At 41.4% G+C, this 18,196-nt stretch overlaps 1 protein-coding gene across 1 annotated transcript in view; it reads right to left on the reverse strand.

Annotated features, from left to right (window-relative positions):
• LOC148008600 (pentatricopeptide repeat-containing protein At4g18520, chloroplastic-like) overlaps nt 1-6,961 on the reverse strand; it is a 42,348-nt gene extending 35,387 nt beyond the window's left edge. Inside the window, exons 1-3 of the mRNA XM_087674180.1 lie at nt 6,932-6,961; nt 3,981-4,171; nt 1,289-1,529 (exon numbers count right to left, since the gene is read on the reverse strand). Of these exons, the coding sequence (XP_087530306.1) occupies nt 1,289-1,529; nt 3,981-4,171; nt 6,932-6,961 (462 nt within the window). The remainder of the gene's footprint in view (nt 1-1,288; nt 1,530-3,980; nt 4,172-6,931) is intronic.
• Between the last annotated feature and the right edge of the window lie 11,235 nt (nt 6,962-18,196).

Here is an 18,196-nt window from a genome sequence, read left to right on the forward strand (position 1 = left end):
ATTTTTTTAGCATTTTTAAAGAATTTTTCATGGTTTTGAGTATTTTTAAAAGAATGTTGAATTTTTTTAAAAAAATAGGTTGAAGTTTTTTCTTGAAATTGACAGGTTAGAAAAAATAGGCAATTGGTTGCAAAAATAGTAGGAATGTGTCTAGATTTTTCTGTTTTTTTTTTTTTCAAAATTTTAAGTGTCTTTTAATGTTTTTTTTAAATTGTCAATGGTTTTGTTTTGTTTTGTTTTTTTTTTGTTGAAAGGTTTTGGGTGTTTGAATTAAAAATCTGGGAAAATACCCAGAAATAGGCTGCGTGGCAGCTGCGTGTCAGCAACCGGCTAATGATCTTCCGCACACGATCCCGCACACGAACACGCACAAGCAATCGCGATCACGCACTCGTGCGTACATACCTATGCGTGTGTCGACGGCTCGAGGGTGGCTGCAGGTGGGACGGGGGTTTATGGAGGTTTCGGTGTGGTGAGCTGCTCCGGGAGAATAGGGGGCTTACAGCGGGGTAGGGGGGTTGTGTGTGTTTGTGGGAGCGGGTGAGGGTTAGGTGGAGGTGTAATGGTGGGGAGGAACAAGGGCTTGCAGGAGGTAGAGTGTGTGTGTGGAATGGTGGGGGGAAAGGGCTTAGATGGGGTAGCTGGGTTTGGTTGCAAGGGGGGAAGGGGGGTTTAGGTAGGGGGTGTGGTTATGTGTGTGATGGGGGGCTTGGGTGGGGTAATGGGGGTGGGAGGGTTGGTGTGTGTGTTTGGGGGGAAGGGGGGCTTAGAGGAGGTAGGTGTGTACTTAATGGGGGGTGTGAAGGGGGGCTTGTATTGGGGGGGGGGGGGGGGGGGGAAGGGGTGTGTTCTGGGGGAATGAGGGCTAAGGTAGGGAAATGGGGGGTGGATGTGGTTGCTAGGGGAATGGGGATTAGTGTGGGGGTGGGGTGGGTGTGTATGTGCAGTGGTGGGAACAAGGGCGTGTGTGGGGGTGAAGAGGAGAGTGTGTGTGCTGGGGGGAAAAGGGGGCCTGGTTGGGGGTGGGTGGGGAGTGTGTGATGGGGGGCTTGGGTGGGGTAATGGGGGTGGGAGGGTTGGTGTGTGTGTTTGGGGGGAAGGGGGGCTTGTATGGGGGGGGGGGGGGGGGGGGGGTGTGGAGGGGTTTGAACTGGGGGCACGTGGTAGGGCGGACAGGGTGGGAGGAGGTCAACGCAGCGGGAGGTCGTGGCAGAGGCGGGCGGTTGACGTCGTCACGGCGGCAGGCTGCACAGTGGAGCGGCGGCGGGGCTCACGTGGCAGCTGCGACGGGCGCTGCGACGGCATTCACACGGCGAGCAGGGGCGGGCGATCGACGTCGGGCAACAGCGTGCTGGAGCAGAGGCGGGGCGGTTGACGTCGCGCGATGGCGGCAGGCTAGAGCAGAGGCGGAGCGGTCCACAGAGGCGGCGCAGGGCGGCGCTGCAGGACGCCACAAGAGGGCGTCGTCGTCCCGCACCTGGAGGCGACGGTTGCAGGGTTGCGAGGGGAGGGCGCCGGCCACTGCAGGGCTGGCAGAGAAGGGGCCGGCGACTGCAGAAGAGGACGAGGGGAAGAGGGAAGGGAAGGAGGGCGTCGTGAGGGAGGAGAGAAGGGAGGAGAGAAGGAGGAAGGGAGGAGAGGGAGGAGAAGAAGGAGGGGAGGAGAGGGAGGAGAAGAAGGAGGGGAGGAGAATGGAACAGAGGAGGAGGAGGGAAGGGTAGGAGCAGGGAGATGGAGATGGAGGGAGGGAGGCGGGGACACACAGAGGGAGAGGGAAAGGTAGTTGGGGTGGGGAGGGTCGGGGAGAGAGAAGGGTGGGGGGGGATAGGTAAGGGTATGGGGGGGTGAAAAGGGTGGGAGGGTATGGGCAGGGGCCCATGGGTTAGGGTACCCAAGGGATGGGGCAGGGGGGTCCATAGGGGGGGTGCCCAAGGGAGAAAATGGGCGGGGGGCCCAGGCAAGAGAGGCTGGGGCACGTTAAGACGCGTAAAATTTAAAACGGGCGCGCAAAAACACATAAAACTAAAGAAAAACTAATATCTCCCAATCCAGACGTCAAAACGAAATGGCGTAAAAACAAAAATTGGACAAGACTGTAGGGGGATGACAGGAAAAATAGACAACGGGGGTTCCGGGAGAAAGACAGGCCGTTCACGTGCAAAAAACACAAAAAAACGGATTAAAAAACGCAATTAAAAATTAATATCAGAAGATCCGTGCATCGGAATGAGGTGCAAAAAAAAGGAAAACTGTGCAAAAAGACGTGCCCGGCAATCTTATCACATCAAAACATAATTCCGACGAAGATAAGATGCATTCACGTGGAGAAAACCCAAAAAACAACCCCGAAAATGGGATCGGAAATTAATATCGAACGAACCGTTCGCCGGAAGGAGTGGCACAGGGTTATCACGTTAAACCGCAGTTTCGGTGGAAGTAGGAGGGGTTCACATGCGAAAAACTCCAAAAATACACCTGAAAACTCACTGAAAATTTAATAAGTAAAAATCCGGAAGTCGAAAGAGGGGGGAGGAAAAAGGAAAAATGTGGGGGAAGACACGGGGACACGGCTGTCAAATCAAATTGGAATTCCGAGGCACACAGGGCAGGTTCTCATGGAAAAATGTCAAAAAGACGCACGAAAAAGTTGTAAAAAACCGGAAAATTAATATTGGACAAACCGTGCATCAAAATGACACGGCATAAAAAGGAAAAATGTCAAGGGAAAAGTGCTTGGTAGGGCTATGATGTCAGATCACGGTTTCGAAGCAAGAAAAGTGCGTTCATATGGAAAACCGGCTAATTTGCGCAAAATGCTTCAAAAATTAATAACGCGAAAATCGTACACCGGAACAGGGGTAGCTAAAAAGGAAAAATGGTCAGTTCAAAGAGAGGAACAAGGCTATAAGGTTGGATGTGGACTTCGGTAAACGTAGGATGCATTCACATGGCAGATCCTCAAAATTAGGGAATGAAGAAAAACTGCAAGGGAACAGCCCCAAGGGTGGGTGGAAAATGAACGGTCGGGTGGGAAGGAACCCCATCAGGGTAACAGCAAGTCATGGCATACATGCATGAGCAGGTTAAGGCATATGCAGAAGGGTATTTGTCTAGCCACTCATTGACTTTGGAATCGATGGCTATGGTACTGGATGAGGTACCAATTTGTCCTAGCGTGCATCCTCTTTCATCCTTACATTGTCACCTACAACTATCTATTAAGTGGGTCAACACTCACAGAAGAGGAATCCATGGGTGAGCACTCGAAAAATGACCTAGATGGGTAGATATATTCATAACTCCGCATCAACCCAAAAAACTCAAGTGTGGATAGAAAGCTTCTCATCCTATAGATCTCCTCAAAGATGCTTGTCTAGTACCATAGCCATGGATGCCACTTGTAGGAATAGCTAGGAGGCAACAATGCAAGGATGTAAGAGGATGCATGACCATGATGCACAGGTTACTTGTCTCATGCCATAGTCATCTATTCAAAAATCAAGGAGTGGCTAGACAAGTCCAAGGAGAAGAGTGATGAGATATTTTGCATTGAAGTGGAGTCTTATGTACAAATCTATAGACCCATTTAATGGAGAGGACGCCCATATAATGGGGTAGGGGCTGACCCGCTAAAAAGGGTGGCCCTTTTATATAGAGACCCGTAGTATAGGGTGAACACAAAGGCATAGACAGACACAGGAGAGCCAGAGAGAAGGTGTCCAAGAATATAGATCCCATGTTTGACTAGGCAACATAGAACCACTTTCTTTACTTAGGCTTGGTACAAAGACACGAACAGACATAGGAGAGTTGCAAATAAGGTTTCCAACAATGTAGACCTCATGTCTGAGCTCTGGGCGTGCACATGTGGTTTTTCCAATTCCACCTTTTCACAAACTGTTTGGTGAAGACAAGCCTTAAACTTGTCAAGCTTGAGGTTGTTTTCATGTTAAATATGAGTATTCTTCCCTATCTTCAACTAAAGATCTTCAAATCGATGTAGAAAACTTTGGAAATCCTCTCTTGGATTTTGATGAAGACGTTGAAGCTTCTCATCAACTTGTATTGCTGTTTCATGATGAGCAAAGTGTGATACAAGAGAACTTGTTAGTTTATCCCAATCTTGCTTCACAGCATCATCCAAAGCTTCATACCAAATCTTCACTTCTCCCTGCATAAATAGACGAAAATCATAAAGCTTCTCTTCATGAGTTACCATGTGACTCATAAACATAAACCATTCACAATGTGCAAGCCACTTCGTTGGATCTTCCTTACCCATAAACACTCGACTCGATAAGCTCATCATCTTCATACAATTGAAGGTTTCCTTGAGTTCTTAAATAAAAATATATTGAATCCTTTATGGGGGTACCAAAAGATGACAAAAAGAGAGATGATCACAATCTCCAATGTGTAAAATGCTCCCTCTATAACTCAATGGCTAACTATTCTCTTCTATTATTGGTAGGATGAGAAAAATTGAGTTGCAAGTGAGATTTCAAGTAGAAAAATCATAACTATTCACCTAAGGGAGAATGTGCAAAAGCGTCTCCCCTTCACATGTCCCTCCTAGAAGCACCATAGGTGACAAAATATGGAGGGATGTGCCATGGGATGATTGCCTTTTTTATTGTAACCAATTAGTTGCAAAGCTGATAGCACAGCTTAATCTGAATGGCTGCAACTTTTAGTTGATTTGAACAAGCTATGTAGAGGAGTTAAGTCTGAGTCTCACCCCCTCTATAATTATAAAACTCAGGGGTCATGCACTCTCACCTCTGACAATAGGAACGCTGATCGAGCTGCATGTTGAGAGTAACATGGGCAACTACGATGACAGTATGGATATGGGTAATCTATTTTTGGACGGGGAGGCATTTTTAAGAAAATGTGGGCCTGACTGACATTCCATTGCCCTTGGTATCACTTACATGAAAAGCATCCAATGGTTTCAAAAAAAAAATCTCTAAAAAAGACAATCATCTTATGGTTGCAAAGGGCCTTATCACTATGGATAGAGAGCATATATGGATTTTTAATTGTGAAACCTTCAACGTTGGGTGTTAAGATGAATCTGGCACATAGCCTCTAAATTTTACCTCATTTGAAGACATTTGAATTGATTACATGGTAGGGAACTTATATGTGCATCATTTAAGAGGGAAAGAAAGATGCCTCCTTAGAAAATAAAGGTTGAGACCTTTTGTAAGATGGAATATTTTAAGGATATGTTGAAGCTTACTTGACATTGTAAAAAAATACGATCATTTTAAAAAGCCTTAGAAAAGAGGACCACCACAAGAACTCTATCTCTCAAAAATTTTCTTGCAAAAGAGGTGAGGTACCCATCTAGCACATCCATGGACAAAGGACAATAGAGACATTGAGCAATTATTGCACTAATTTTAAATCATTTTTGTCCCAGAGAGGAGTCAAGAAGAAAGTAGCAAGAAGTCAAAGAGAACATGGGAGTATACTCTTAAATAGGATATCTCCGGTCCATTTGATTCTCCTCCCCTCTCTACCATGACAAAGAAGAGTAGCAAAATTGAAATTGGTGGCAAGAGAGATAGTGGTAGCAAATTGGGTAACACATTAACGTATCAAACCCCAAGCAAGATAGCATTTTTCCCATGTGATGCTTCTACTGAACAAAGTAAGACCGCACAAGCATTGAGGCAAAATAATAATGAAGGAGCTAGGGACCCTTAGGTGTTGAACAAAAACATGCTCTACCTTCAAAGTCCTCATGTATAAAATGAAAACCTAAAGAGGATCCACTGACATGTAAAACTCAAGAGTCTCCATCAAAGTCCTCATGTATAAAATGAAAACCTAAAGAGTATCCACAGACATGTAAAACTCAAGAGTCTCCATCTAGCTCTTTGACATCAAATTATGCATTCTTGGACAATGCAAATTGTTAGATTTATTGAGTACCCATGAGAAGTTGGACACCTCTTCTTGCATATGAAGTTATTAACCCATATTAGCATTTGAAAATTGTTATTTTCACATTTTTTCATACAAGATTGATATATATGAATAAATTTCTTGTCAATTAAGTATCAAAATTTTTCTAATTAATTTTTTAGGTTTTGAGATAATTATAATGTATCATGCCTAATTTATTATTAATTTCTAGAAAAAATATAAATTTATGCTATATAAACTTTATGATATTAAGATACTACCTTGCCTAGAAAAAAAATCCTTTAAAAATGATCTAGTTTATAAATCAACATCCTTGTGTCATAGTAGTTTTTATTTTGAAATGCACAAAATTAAAATTATTAGAAACTTATATGTTATTTTTTACCCAATTTTTAAAAATGAGTCATTCTCTTAAGTTTTTTTAGAGAATCCAAGGGAATCTCCTTAGGAGAAACATGCAACTTACTTGAAAGGTTTGCAACTATGTTGAAGAACAAACTTAGCGAAAACATGGTCTATAAAGAAAGCCTAGAGAGTCATCCTCATAGTATTCTAATACCCATCTAAGATTTGTCACTTTGCAACCAATGAAATATGCAAGTAGCCAAAAATTACTTAATTCTAGAGAGGGGTAGTTGCATCCATTAACCTAGCATTATTTCAGCTCACTCCCCTAAGATAGTATTAGCCTGGGTTCTATCCTACTAAAGGTGATTATGCTCCTATGATTCTTCCTAAAATTTCTTTGATTGAGAAGTTACTTGATTGAGTGTGTCCACCCATCCATAAGAGTTAGTAATTAAGATTGGGCTTGCCACTTTCCACATGCTCACCCAAGGTTTAATTATTAAATCCAATAATTATGTAAATATTTAAGAACATCAAAGGTATTTTTAAATAGCTAAGTAAACTATAAACATTCATAAATTTTTCTTACCAAGAGACCTCGATGTTCCTTAAGTCCAAATCCCAAAAAGAAGGTTATGAAACTTACCTGAGTAGCACGAACATTAACTTTATACATGTACTAAGAACTATTGACTGAACAGTCTTTTTTAAACGATTCTCTCTTGCTTACATTCTAAGCTTTCTTTTTCCAACTTTATAGTGAGTCCACTGTGATAAAAGGATTTATATTCTCTTCCAATTGACTCTCTTCTTCTCAGATTTCCATATAATTTAATCTCTTGCTTTTCTTTTTCATCTCTTACTTTAAAAGTTTGGAGATTTCTTTCTCATGTCTTAAATAAAAGCAGAAGACCTCTATTATCTTCTGTTGGAATCTAACTTCCTATCTCTTTCAACATACGTTTTCATTGATTTCTTAATTATGCTTATCCCTCTTCTCTCTATCATTAGAGAGAGCTCAACTTTGCCAAGCTAATCACCTTCCATACTTTTATTATCATCTTCTATTTCTCAATTACATTTATCCCTCTTCTCTATATCATTAGAGAGACCTCAACTTTACCCACTTCCTCGTCCTTTGATTTCATACTTCAATTTTATTTCTACAGCAAGGGGTGAAACATATGTAGAAATTACATGGCACAACGGGCAGAGTTTGAGCAATGAGTAGAGAACACATAACAACTATAAGGAGAATAAAAACTGCTTTAAGTTCAAACAAACTAATACGAAGATGGTTCTATCCACCCATGTGCTTCTACTTTGAAGCATAGATGGTGATCTATATCGATAATAGGCGAAGAGCTTAAGGATAGCTAGAAGAACTCGAACTAGTTGAAAGATAGATTGATGATAGCTTTGGAAGGATCTTCCTTTTATAGCTTGAGAGAATAGTCTGATCAGCCTCTCTAACTATATTATGAACCTCCCCTAGTTAGTGAGGGAATATTCCCTGGACTGTCGACGGCCGCGGACTAGGGGCACTACCTTGACACCCCAAAATAAGGGTCTTGATAAGTTCCACACCCCACAACTCAATACATTATGACTCTAGTTGCTACTAGCATAAGTACTCTATCAAACCCAAAGGCTAGATCCACAAAGGTCACCTTTTTGCCATCCAACCACATTGACCTTATCTAAAATACAAGTCGAGACCCAACCAATATTCATGCTCACACATGGCTTCTCCCTATAATGAGGGCCTTACAACTTAGACTATCATGGACCATTGATGTGGCACCTTACGAAGGTTAGCCATTGAGGATATCTAATATCCCCCCTCAATGTCCTTGAACTACACCCTCAGCCTAATGGTGAGTCTCTAAAGATAAGCTCGAAGCTGATCCTTTGTATAAGAGCTTTGATGAAGATATATGCTCCATTATCCTTCCTTGGATAGTAGATGACCTCTACTATCCCCTCCTCGATCAAGTCACGCACATAGTGATACTGGATTTGAACGTGTTTAATACGTGACCAAGACTTCAAGCTCCTTTGATTTGAGCTCAGCACCACCATCTATTTTAAACTTCTTCACACTTTTCCCTATTTCATTCTCAACAAGTTTTAGACATCCTTTCAACTTACCAAAATCTTGAGCCTTATCACGAAGGATTTACACCCACATCTTCTTACTATTGTCGTCAACAATCAACATAAAACAAGAGGATCCTCCCAAATTATGCATGTGTAGGCCTTTTACCATACAAGTCAGCATGCACTAACTCTAGAGGATCCCTCACTATAATCTTGCTTTCTTGTCCTTTATTTTAGCTAGTGCAAGTAGGTGAGCAATCATACATTGCTTAAGCATCTCTTTTAACACTGCAAAATCAATGTGACCAAATCTTTCATACCGAGGCTTACTTGCACCCACACCAACACTGGCTGTAAGAGAACTGAGCTAATACATGTTGTTCCTTATTTCTTCTTTGCCAATAGCTTTGCTAGAACTGTAAATGATTTTTACACTTGTCTTAATGAACCTCACCTCATGGCCAATGAAGGATTTTTGAAATCACCATTTGAAAAATAAAGAAAAAAGTACCTGTATCCTTAGTAGGATATTTTGCATTATTTCCAAGAGTCATAGTAATGGATTCTTGCAAAGGCATTATAGAACTATCAGACCTTTCTTATTGGTCATGCAACAAGAGACACAACTATCCAATACCCATCAGTCAATGGTAGATATTTCTTGCACTAAAGGAACAAACTTTCTCAATGCTTGCCATGAATAAATCCAACTCTTGTTCAGCCATATTGACTTCTCTCCTTTCCTTTACTCTTCAGGGTGCTATTCTTTTCATCTGCCTTATTAACACGCAATCTACAATCGCATATCCTTACTTCTTGTAGTAGAAGCACTCTTCTTGAAACTTTTTTTTACCACACTTCTTCTTTTTGTCACCATTCGTAGAGAAATAATCTTTTCCTTTCATGTTCATAGAAAATGCAACACCTTTTTCTTTCCACCCTTCTTCTTTTTGTCACCATTCGTAGAGAAATCACCTTTGCCTTTCATTTGTAGATAATGCAGCATCTCCACTATTGCTATCTTCTCGTGAGCTTTTACCTGCAACTCCTCCTCCATTTGTAGTGTACAAAACTCCTTAAACATCAAAGGTTGGAATCTCACTTGAGTGTTTAGGGTAGTTATTCGTCCATTAAACTTTAGTGGGAAAATTTGAAGACATCTCTAATCTAGCTCCTCACTAGTCTTTTATATCCTAACATCAACCATCTAGTCACATAAATTCTTGATCACAATGATGAATGCTTCATCTATCTCTCCTTTAGCAAACTTCTCTACTACTAGTTGAGTCTCCAAGTTTTAAATCTATGCTTGATTTTGTGTTTTCTATTTTCTCCTCATTATGTTTCAAGCTTTTGATGCCTTGGTTGTATGCTGAATCAAGGTCAAAATAAAGTTAGAATACTGTGTAACTAAGTCACACAATGCATCTATATTTGGAGGAATCATGATACTCAAATTTGATGGGCCAGGGATGGGTTGGGGTGTTGGGTATGCCCTCATCATTATCTTAAGAAGCTTATAAGAATCAATGATAGTTGTAATTTTAAACTTTCACAAAGTGTAGTTTCTACCATCTAACTTGCCTTCATTGAAGGCTGGTGGACCAATCCTAAGTGTTTGAATTATCGATACAATACCACTACCACTTGATGTGCCAGCACCACTACCTAATGTAGCAAATGAAATTTCTTATCTTTCATATTGAAGCCCTTGCCTCTCAAGAACTCTTTACTCCTTACAGCCCCCTACCATGCAGAAACTACACGACGTAATAAACAAAATCTTAGCAAGGAGTAGAGACCATACAACAACTATGAGAATAAAAAAAGTACTTTAATTTCAAACCAATTGATACAAAGATAGATTTAGTCATCCTTGTGGTTTCACTATGAGGCTTAGATGGTGATCCAAACAAATGATAGACAAAGGCCTTAAGGATAGCTGGAAGAACTCTCATTGGGTGAAAGATAGATTGATGATGGCTTTTGAGGGGCTTTGCTTGTAGTCTAGTCGGCATGTCCAACCATATTATGAACATTCATTAGTCGGCTAGGGAATATTCCAAGAAATATTTTCTTTAAGGTTGGGCCAAGGGGCCAAGGGTGCTACTCTCTGATCCTTGTCAAGGGGCTTGTTGACCCCCCTAAGATCCCCCCAGCGAAGGACCACTTTGGCGGTCCCTAGATCCCAAAATAGGGGTCCCTAATAACTCCCACACCTACCTGGCAACTCGATGGATTGTGCCTCCAGTTGCTACCATCATAACTATTGTATCTAACCCAAAGGCTAGATCCACAAATGTCACCTTTTTTCCATCTAATCATATATACCTCATCTGATATACAAGTCAAGACCCAACAAATGTCTATGCTCACACATGGCTTCCCCTCATAATGGGGATGTTACATCTTAGAGCACCATGGACCTTTGGTGGCACCTTACAAGGGTGCGGCATTGAACATATCTAAAAACATCGGGGTTCTTGATCTCAGAGCTTTGATCTTCTTTTTCTTCTTCTCTTGAACTTTACAAATCCCTTTTCTCTTCTATATCATCTTGAGTGAATTTCTTTCTTATTGTCATTTAAAATATTCTTAGCACTCTACATTTTTCGTATATTGTTATCAAGTCTTATATCACTCATGTATTTCTAAGATAGTACCTCTCTAATATAAAAGGAAATGATCCTAAACCATATATAATTATATAACAATTTACCTTGATAGGTGCCTCGTAAATACTCGTTTCAAATATTGTATGTGTATAGTTACATAGACACTTCACTGAAAAGAAAAGAGTACTATCATTGCATTAGAAAAAGAGTGCAAGTACAATGCTTTATAGGAATTGAGTGGTGGCCCTTTTTTTTAATTGTGCATATGGGATTCTTGTCCTGAGCCCTCACTGCTCCTTACAAAGGGATTGAAGTAGGTATGATTGCAAAATATCTCAACACCCCTCCTCAATCACAATCAGAAGAACAAAGTGTGTAGAGGCTTTAGTGAGAGCAACACTTGTAAAGTGTTGGCACACCATAAACAAGGCAAAACACCAGAGGCTATCGCAGAAAAGGCTAAGTATGGATACCACAAACATGGTGGTCATCTAGAGGCTGTAGCAGGGGCCTCACAAAGTGTACAGAGGCTGTAGTAGAAGGCTAATTGAGGAGTTTACAAGTTTAGGTCTGAAGCATTAGGGCTAGGAAATACAAAGCTAAAAAAGTCTATCTGAATAGAAGGAGTGATGAGGTTTGTCCTTCTCGTGGTGGTCTTCTTCTTCTTCTTCTTTCTTTGGTCCGTTTTCTTCTTCTTCTTTGACTGCAACTAGATAGGCCTTTTGGGACCTCTTTTTGGCTTGGCAGAACTTCTCAATGTGTTCGGTCCTTTTGTAGAAGTCACAAAAGAGTTGATCCCTCTTGCCTTTGTACCTGTTGCCAACATATAATGCATGTTCATCTCTAGAGATGCTTGGTTCTTCCTTAGTTTTTAGCTTCTTTTCCTCCTCTAACAGTGATGCCTGGATATCAACAAGTTCAGGGTTTGGCATATTGATTAGAGTTGTTGATATATTATTATATTCAGGAGGTAAACTTTTAAGTAGAGCGCTGATGCAAACATCTTCTTCCATTTTAATGTTGATTCCTGCAAGTTGGGTTAGAAGTCCTTCCATGTAATTCAGATGTGTGGCAAGTGATGTTCTGGACTTCATTTCAAGCCTGGAAAACTCAATCAGGAGACCATACTTTGATGATTTAGATTATGCACTAAACAAGGTATCAAATCTCTTCCATGTATCCTGTAAAGTGTCACAATTATCCACATGGTGGATATAGCTATCGTCTAGCTCCAATTTCATAATGGCATGAGCCTTATCATCATTCTTTTTCCAAGTGACTGCAAGGTCCGCATCATGAGGCTTCTTTTCTTTTCCAGTAGTAATGGCCCAGAGGCCCTTCTTCATCAGGATGAGTTTGATGTGGGTCTGCCAGGTATGAAACCCGAATCCTTTGAAGCGAGAAGTTGGAGAGTCTTTGCCCATGTTAAATGGCTAGAGCAATAGAAAATAACTCCATAATTCTTAGATTTTATCAGTGAAAGAGCAGATTATAGTGTGTCAAGAGACACAAGTAATGACAATGTGAAAACACACTATGTAAAGACTATGTCCGGGAACTCAAATCTTCTTAGTTCGGGGTCGTTGATCTTCTGTCAATGAATCCAAGCTCTTCTCCTCCTTGATTTGATACTGGGATAGTAGATTGGAGTGGTAGTTCCAAGTGGCAGGATAGAGAAAATGATAAGATTTTTGAGCTTGGTGAAGTTTTGCTATGGCTTCCTAGATTAGGGTTTTGACCCAGCCTTGGTTTTTTACTGATTGTGGGAGCTATACTTGATCATTTTGAAAATTTCTTATATGAGGATGAAGCTTACTTCATGGGCTATCATTATCCTATGATGGCAACTAAAATCGTGCTGCACAGAGATGGATCAAAGCATTCGATCAACATGGGCACATATTTTGACAACGTGACGAATCTTCAGCAATGCTGAAGCATATGATGGCCAATGTTGCAGCATGATGTGCCATAGAGATGCGCCTGATGTTGAGGAAGATTTTCCGAGAAGGCATCATGATGAATGGTGTCTTGTAGTGTGAGATCCATAGGCTCTAAGATGCCTAGGTATTGCTTGGCTATGGAGGCCACATGATAGATCCTGAGAAAAATGACAATGTTGATTAGCGGACAGGGCAATGTCAAGTTCTAAGGTGATATAGAGAAGCTCTAGGAGCAAAACAACACTTATCCAAAAGAAAATTTATCAAGATCTCTTCTGGTTGAAGAGTTGTAAGGGCTTGAAGCAGGATATGTGCAGGGTGGCTATGGCTACCACAAGGTCGAAATTTGGAGAAGAAGGAGTGGGAGATGAGCTCCTAGACTTGATCTGGACTAAGCTAAAGCTAAGCTAGATGAGAGTAGAATGGAGCTGGAGGAGCATGCCCAACTGGTCTCTGATACCGTATTAAAATATGCGGGATCTAGAGCATGGCAGTTGCGAAAGCTATGGAGGTTGAAAGAGGAAGAAGAAACTCATGAAGACATTGACCCAGACAAGGAAAAATTGTCACACAACTGAATTAGGTTTCAAGATTGAGACTTGGACTCATAAACACAAGCTTGTGTGTGTACATTGACATAGACACTTTACTGGAAAGAAAAGAGTACTATCATTGCATTAGAAAACGAGTGCAAGTACAATGCTTTATAGGAATTGAGTGGTGGCACTTTCTCCTACCGTTCATGTATGGGATTTTGGTCATGAGCCCTCATTGCTCCTTACAAAGGGACTGAAGTAGGTGTGATTGCAAAATATCTCAACAATATATTGGGAAGCTCTTCTACACTTACCACTCTGATTGTTCCTTTCATTTTTTTTCTTTGGCTTTCGGGTTTATCAACCTTTTCCATTGACTTGTGCATCTTGGATATAATTCCATGAGCTAAGAGAAAGATATATTAGCTCTTCTTTCCCTTAAATCATATCATAAATTATAGTCTTCTTCACCCTCTCCTAGGGGTATATTAGTCGCATGACAACGTTTTCAATGAGCTTCTAGTTTTGTCTCCTTTTTCTTTGCATCATTTTTAGCCTTTTCTTTTGTTCTTTAAGATCTTTGTTTGCCTTTGTCCTATGTCATTAACATACTTTGCTAGTTTTGGATTCATCTCTCACATTCTCTCATTCTCTTTGTGCTGGTGCTACATCTACTTGCCCATACACCATTAAGCGCACTCTTTGTGCTAGTCTGTCCCCGGTGGGCTCTCCTTGTTGCAGACCCCGCGTTGGTGGAGATACGATGCAACGGAGTCGTCGTTGGCCGAGTGAGCTCTCCATGCCACCCGCCGTCCGAGAGCTTGTCTCTCGCGAGGGGTAAGGCATGGACGGGGATGCTCGGCCTTGTCGCGGGAGGCTTGGGACGGCCCCCTGCCACCACCTTATTTACCTTAACATAACAACGAACGGAACAGCACAACAACAACAAACCACAAGAAGAGAAGAGTAAGAAAAGTAATAATTAATAAAAAAATAAGGAAGCAAAAGAAAGAAATGAAGAAAATTGACCCCCTAGCTGCCCGGCCACGGCCAACGATCCCACCCACCGTTTTCTGTTTTTAGTTTGACTCATACATAAAAACAGATGGATGGTTGAGTTGGCTCCTACGAAGAGGCCGCATGCATTGTACCTGAAGTAACCATTTGCGTATACAAAGACACCGAGTAATGCAATACCCGCCTCGCCAATTTTGAGGTCAGAAGGCCCTTGTAAGCATTTGGATTGATTCATCCTAGCTACATAGAAATAGGAGAATGAGTAATAAATACAGATAAGGAAATAAAAGAAAAAGAATAATCATTGCATTCAAGCGAAGCACGTGAAAGAAATGAGGAAAAGTAGAGAAGTACCACCCGTCGGCACGCCGAGAACCAACCACCATTCTCTACTTTGTATTTTCCTCTCCTTTCAACATATGTAATAGCAACTCTCTAGTGGTATTATGTGAGGCTCGTAATGACAACCTTATGATTTTGATCCTTTATGTGGATGATATGTCGATTGTTGGGAGAGCTCATGATGAGTTGAATGCCTTGAAAGGTCAAATTAAGAAGATATTTGAAATCAAGGACATGCGATAGGCCTCACATATTCTTGGGATGCACATTACGCACAATTTCTCTAAGGGGATCCTCTACTTATCGCAGAAGGAGTACATCCAAAAGGTCCTTGAGCAGTTTCATATGTAGGATTGGTTGTCTTTTACCTTCTCACATGAAGGTTAGTCAAGCCGATTTTCCACAATGTGATGAGTAGAAGGCTGAGATGGCCAAGATGCCTTTTGTACAAATGCAAGGCTTGGGGAGAAACAACTGGTTGAGAGAGTGTAGAACCCCACCCTTTGGGGCACAGAGGATACATCTTAGATCGCGCACGTAATGAGGAGCTTGATCTGGGAGGTTTCCCAGAGAAGATCCACCAAATGTTGAATGAATATGACGTTACTCTCTTGGTGGCCACCACTACCACCACCATATCCACACCTAGCTCTACAACCCAGGTGGACACTAGCAACACTCATCGTGTGACATAGCATTTGCAATGGGAGTTGTGACATGCTATATGGCTACACCTGGAAGATGGCATTGGGATGCTACCAAGGATATCATAAGATATTTAAAGGGCACAACAGCTATGTGCATCTATTATGGTGGCTAGGATATAGGAGTCATGGGATACATTAACTTTGATTGTGCAGGACATGTAGATAGCAAGAAGAAGTCCACCTTTGGCTATGTCTTTATCTTTGCTGAAGGTGTTGTTTCTTGGATGTCGAAGGTGCAGAAATACATCGCCCTATCTACTATAGAGGCAGATTATATTGCTGCCACTAAGACTTGCAAGGGAAGCCTTTCCTTAGGCTATCTAGTGGTGGCAAAGACCTTGGTATTATTGATGCAATCCCTACACTATATTCAGGTTCTATGAGTGCTATTCACTCAGCCAAGAATCCAGTCTTTCATGTGAAAATGAAGCACATTGAGGTGTGTTACCACTTTATTCAAGAGGTCATTGAGGATAAGTTTATTGAGCTTGTCAAGATCTCAAGTAATCAAAATCATAGAGATATGCTCAATAAAAGTCTCTCAGCAGCAGCGGCGGAGCATTTTTCCTTCCTTAGGAAGTTGATGGCCATTGGATGAGATGACGTCTTTTCTCATCTTGTGGTAATAATGTAGATTTGTACTTTGTCACTTTTTTTTTATTCTCTCCTCATTAGTGGGAAAACTTTCCTTTAAGTGGAAGGTTGTTGGGGATAAAGGTGCCTATGTCTAGCCACTCGTATATTAGTTACACTGGCAGTACCTACATACCCGCACACTTATACATTGCAAGTGGTGGATACCCATCACATTGTCACTTCATTCTTTATTCTTTCAATGACATTTGAATAAAGGAAAGAGTAATCACACATTGTGATTAGTAGAGTTCCCATATCTTATGTGTGTCTCTCTCTCTTACTCTTGCTTCTTCCACCATAGCTCTTGCTTTTGCTCCATGCTGTCACTTTAGGGCTCACTCCCTTCACCTTTATGGTGTGATGCTTTTTGTGAAAATCCTAAAAACCCCTAACTTTGGGTTTTTGAAGACCTTGTACAAAGATTTGGTTAATTCTTGTTGGTTTGGATACCCAATAAAATTCAACCTTCTAACACCTTATGAGTTCAAATTCTCTTTATTCTTTGAATTTCTATAAATCATAGGAAATTTCTCTTGTCAAATTTGAGTTGTTGTACAAGTTGACCGGTGATGAGTCGGAGGTAAGTTCACACAGTGATCTTGAGGTGCCACAACCACCTAAGACCAGACGCACCAAAGGGGACCTGCCACTCCACCTAAGGCGTCGAAGGTTGAAGGAAGAACAACACAAGTAGTCTAGGGATATACAGGCTGAAGATCAAAGGAAACCACAAGACTTGCCAAAGCAATTTACTAAGTTTAAGAAAGGCAAGAGGGTAGTGATCTTGCTAGGAGCCAAATGACAAGGGCAAGCAAGCGAATTAATAGAGGTGCTAACCAAAGTCAATGAGGTTAATCTCCCTAAGGAAGGGGAGATACCCTCACTTGTCTTTATTGCGGATTCCTTGACCAAGGAAGAGGAAGAAAGTCTCATTGCCCTCTTGTGTGAGAGTACATGGATGTCTTTGCTTGGTCCCTCGATGAGCTGAAAGGGGTAGATCCAAGTGTCGTACCTCATAATATCCCCATGACCCCCGATGCAATGCTGATCAAAAGTAGCGATCGTGCCCTATGAATCCCAAGCATGCTCACTCTATCAAGAAAGAAATTGACAAGCTGCTAAGGGCACGTTTCATTTATGAGATTGAGCACACAGATTGGGTCTCGCCTATAGTGACCATACTGAAGAAGAATGGAAAGATTAGAGTGTGCGTCAACTAAAAGAAGTTAAACGCTGCTACCAAGAGGGACAATCATCCTGGTGATCGAAATCCACACTAGGAGCTGTGTTGTGCTAGCTTGGTGACCACAATCTCGACTATCTACTAAAATTTGCTAGCAAATAACTCATAGTTATACAGAAATGAATTACTCACACAAACAAAGGAGAGGGGCTAGTGATGGTGTTTTTCATAAAGAAAATCCAGCATTATCTTCTGGCTATGCCCTTTATTTTCTTTGTTGACCATCAAGCCTTGCTATATCTAGTAAACAAACCTTGCGCTATAGGATGCATATAGCTCGACGATTACTTTTGCTTCTTGAATTTGACTTCTTTTTCATCGTACGCAAGGGAAAGAAACACTATATGGCTAATCATATGTCTTACATACCCAGGTGAGAAGTCGTTAGATGATAGGGCATTGGAGACAAATTGCTAGATGCACATCTATACACCCTATCTACTAGCGAAAGAGACATGTTTAGAACCAACTTGATACCATACTAGGCATACAACATGGTTCAAGTGCTTGAGTATAGACTACTTGACCAACCCATAGAAAAGGCCTGACTGAGGCAACTCATTCTCAAAATCCAACCCTATTAGTTAATAATAGGCCAACTCTATCAGCTAGGGCAAGACAGATTGTTGCGGAGATGCATGTGTGAGCACGAAATGCACCACGTACTAGTCGAGGCGCTGTCGAAGGGTTTTCGAAAGCAAAGTCGCAACCACGGAGGACCTTGTCTAATTTCAGGATAGAAGATCAATCTAGTGAGATCAGATTCAATTTG

This window comes from Lygodium microphyllum, unplaced genomic scaffold (assembly GCF_053477565.2).
Source record: "Lygodium microphyllum isolate KBCC unplaced genomic scaffold, Lygodium_microphyllum_v1.1.10 scaffold_121, whole genome shotgun sequence".
Classification (NCBI taxonomy): Eukaryota; Viridiplantae; Streptophyta; class Polypodiopsida; order Schizaeales; family Lygodiaceae; genus Lygodium; species Lygodium microphyllum.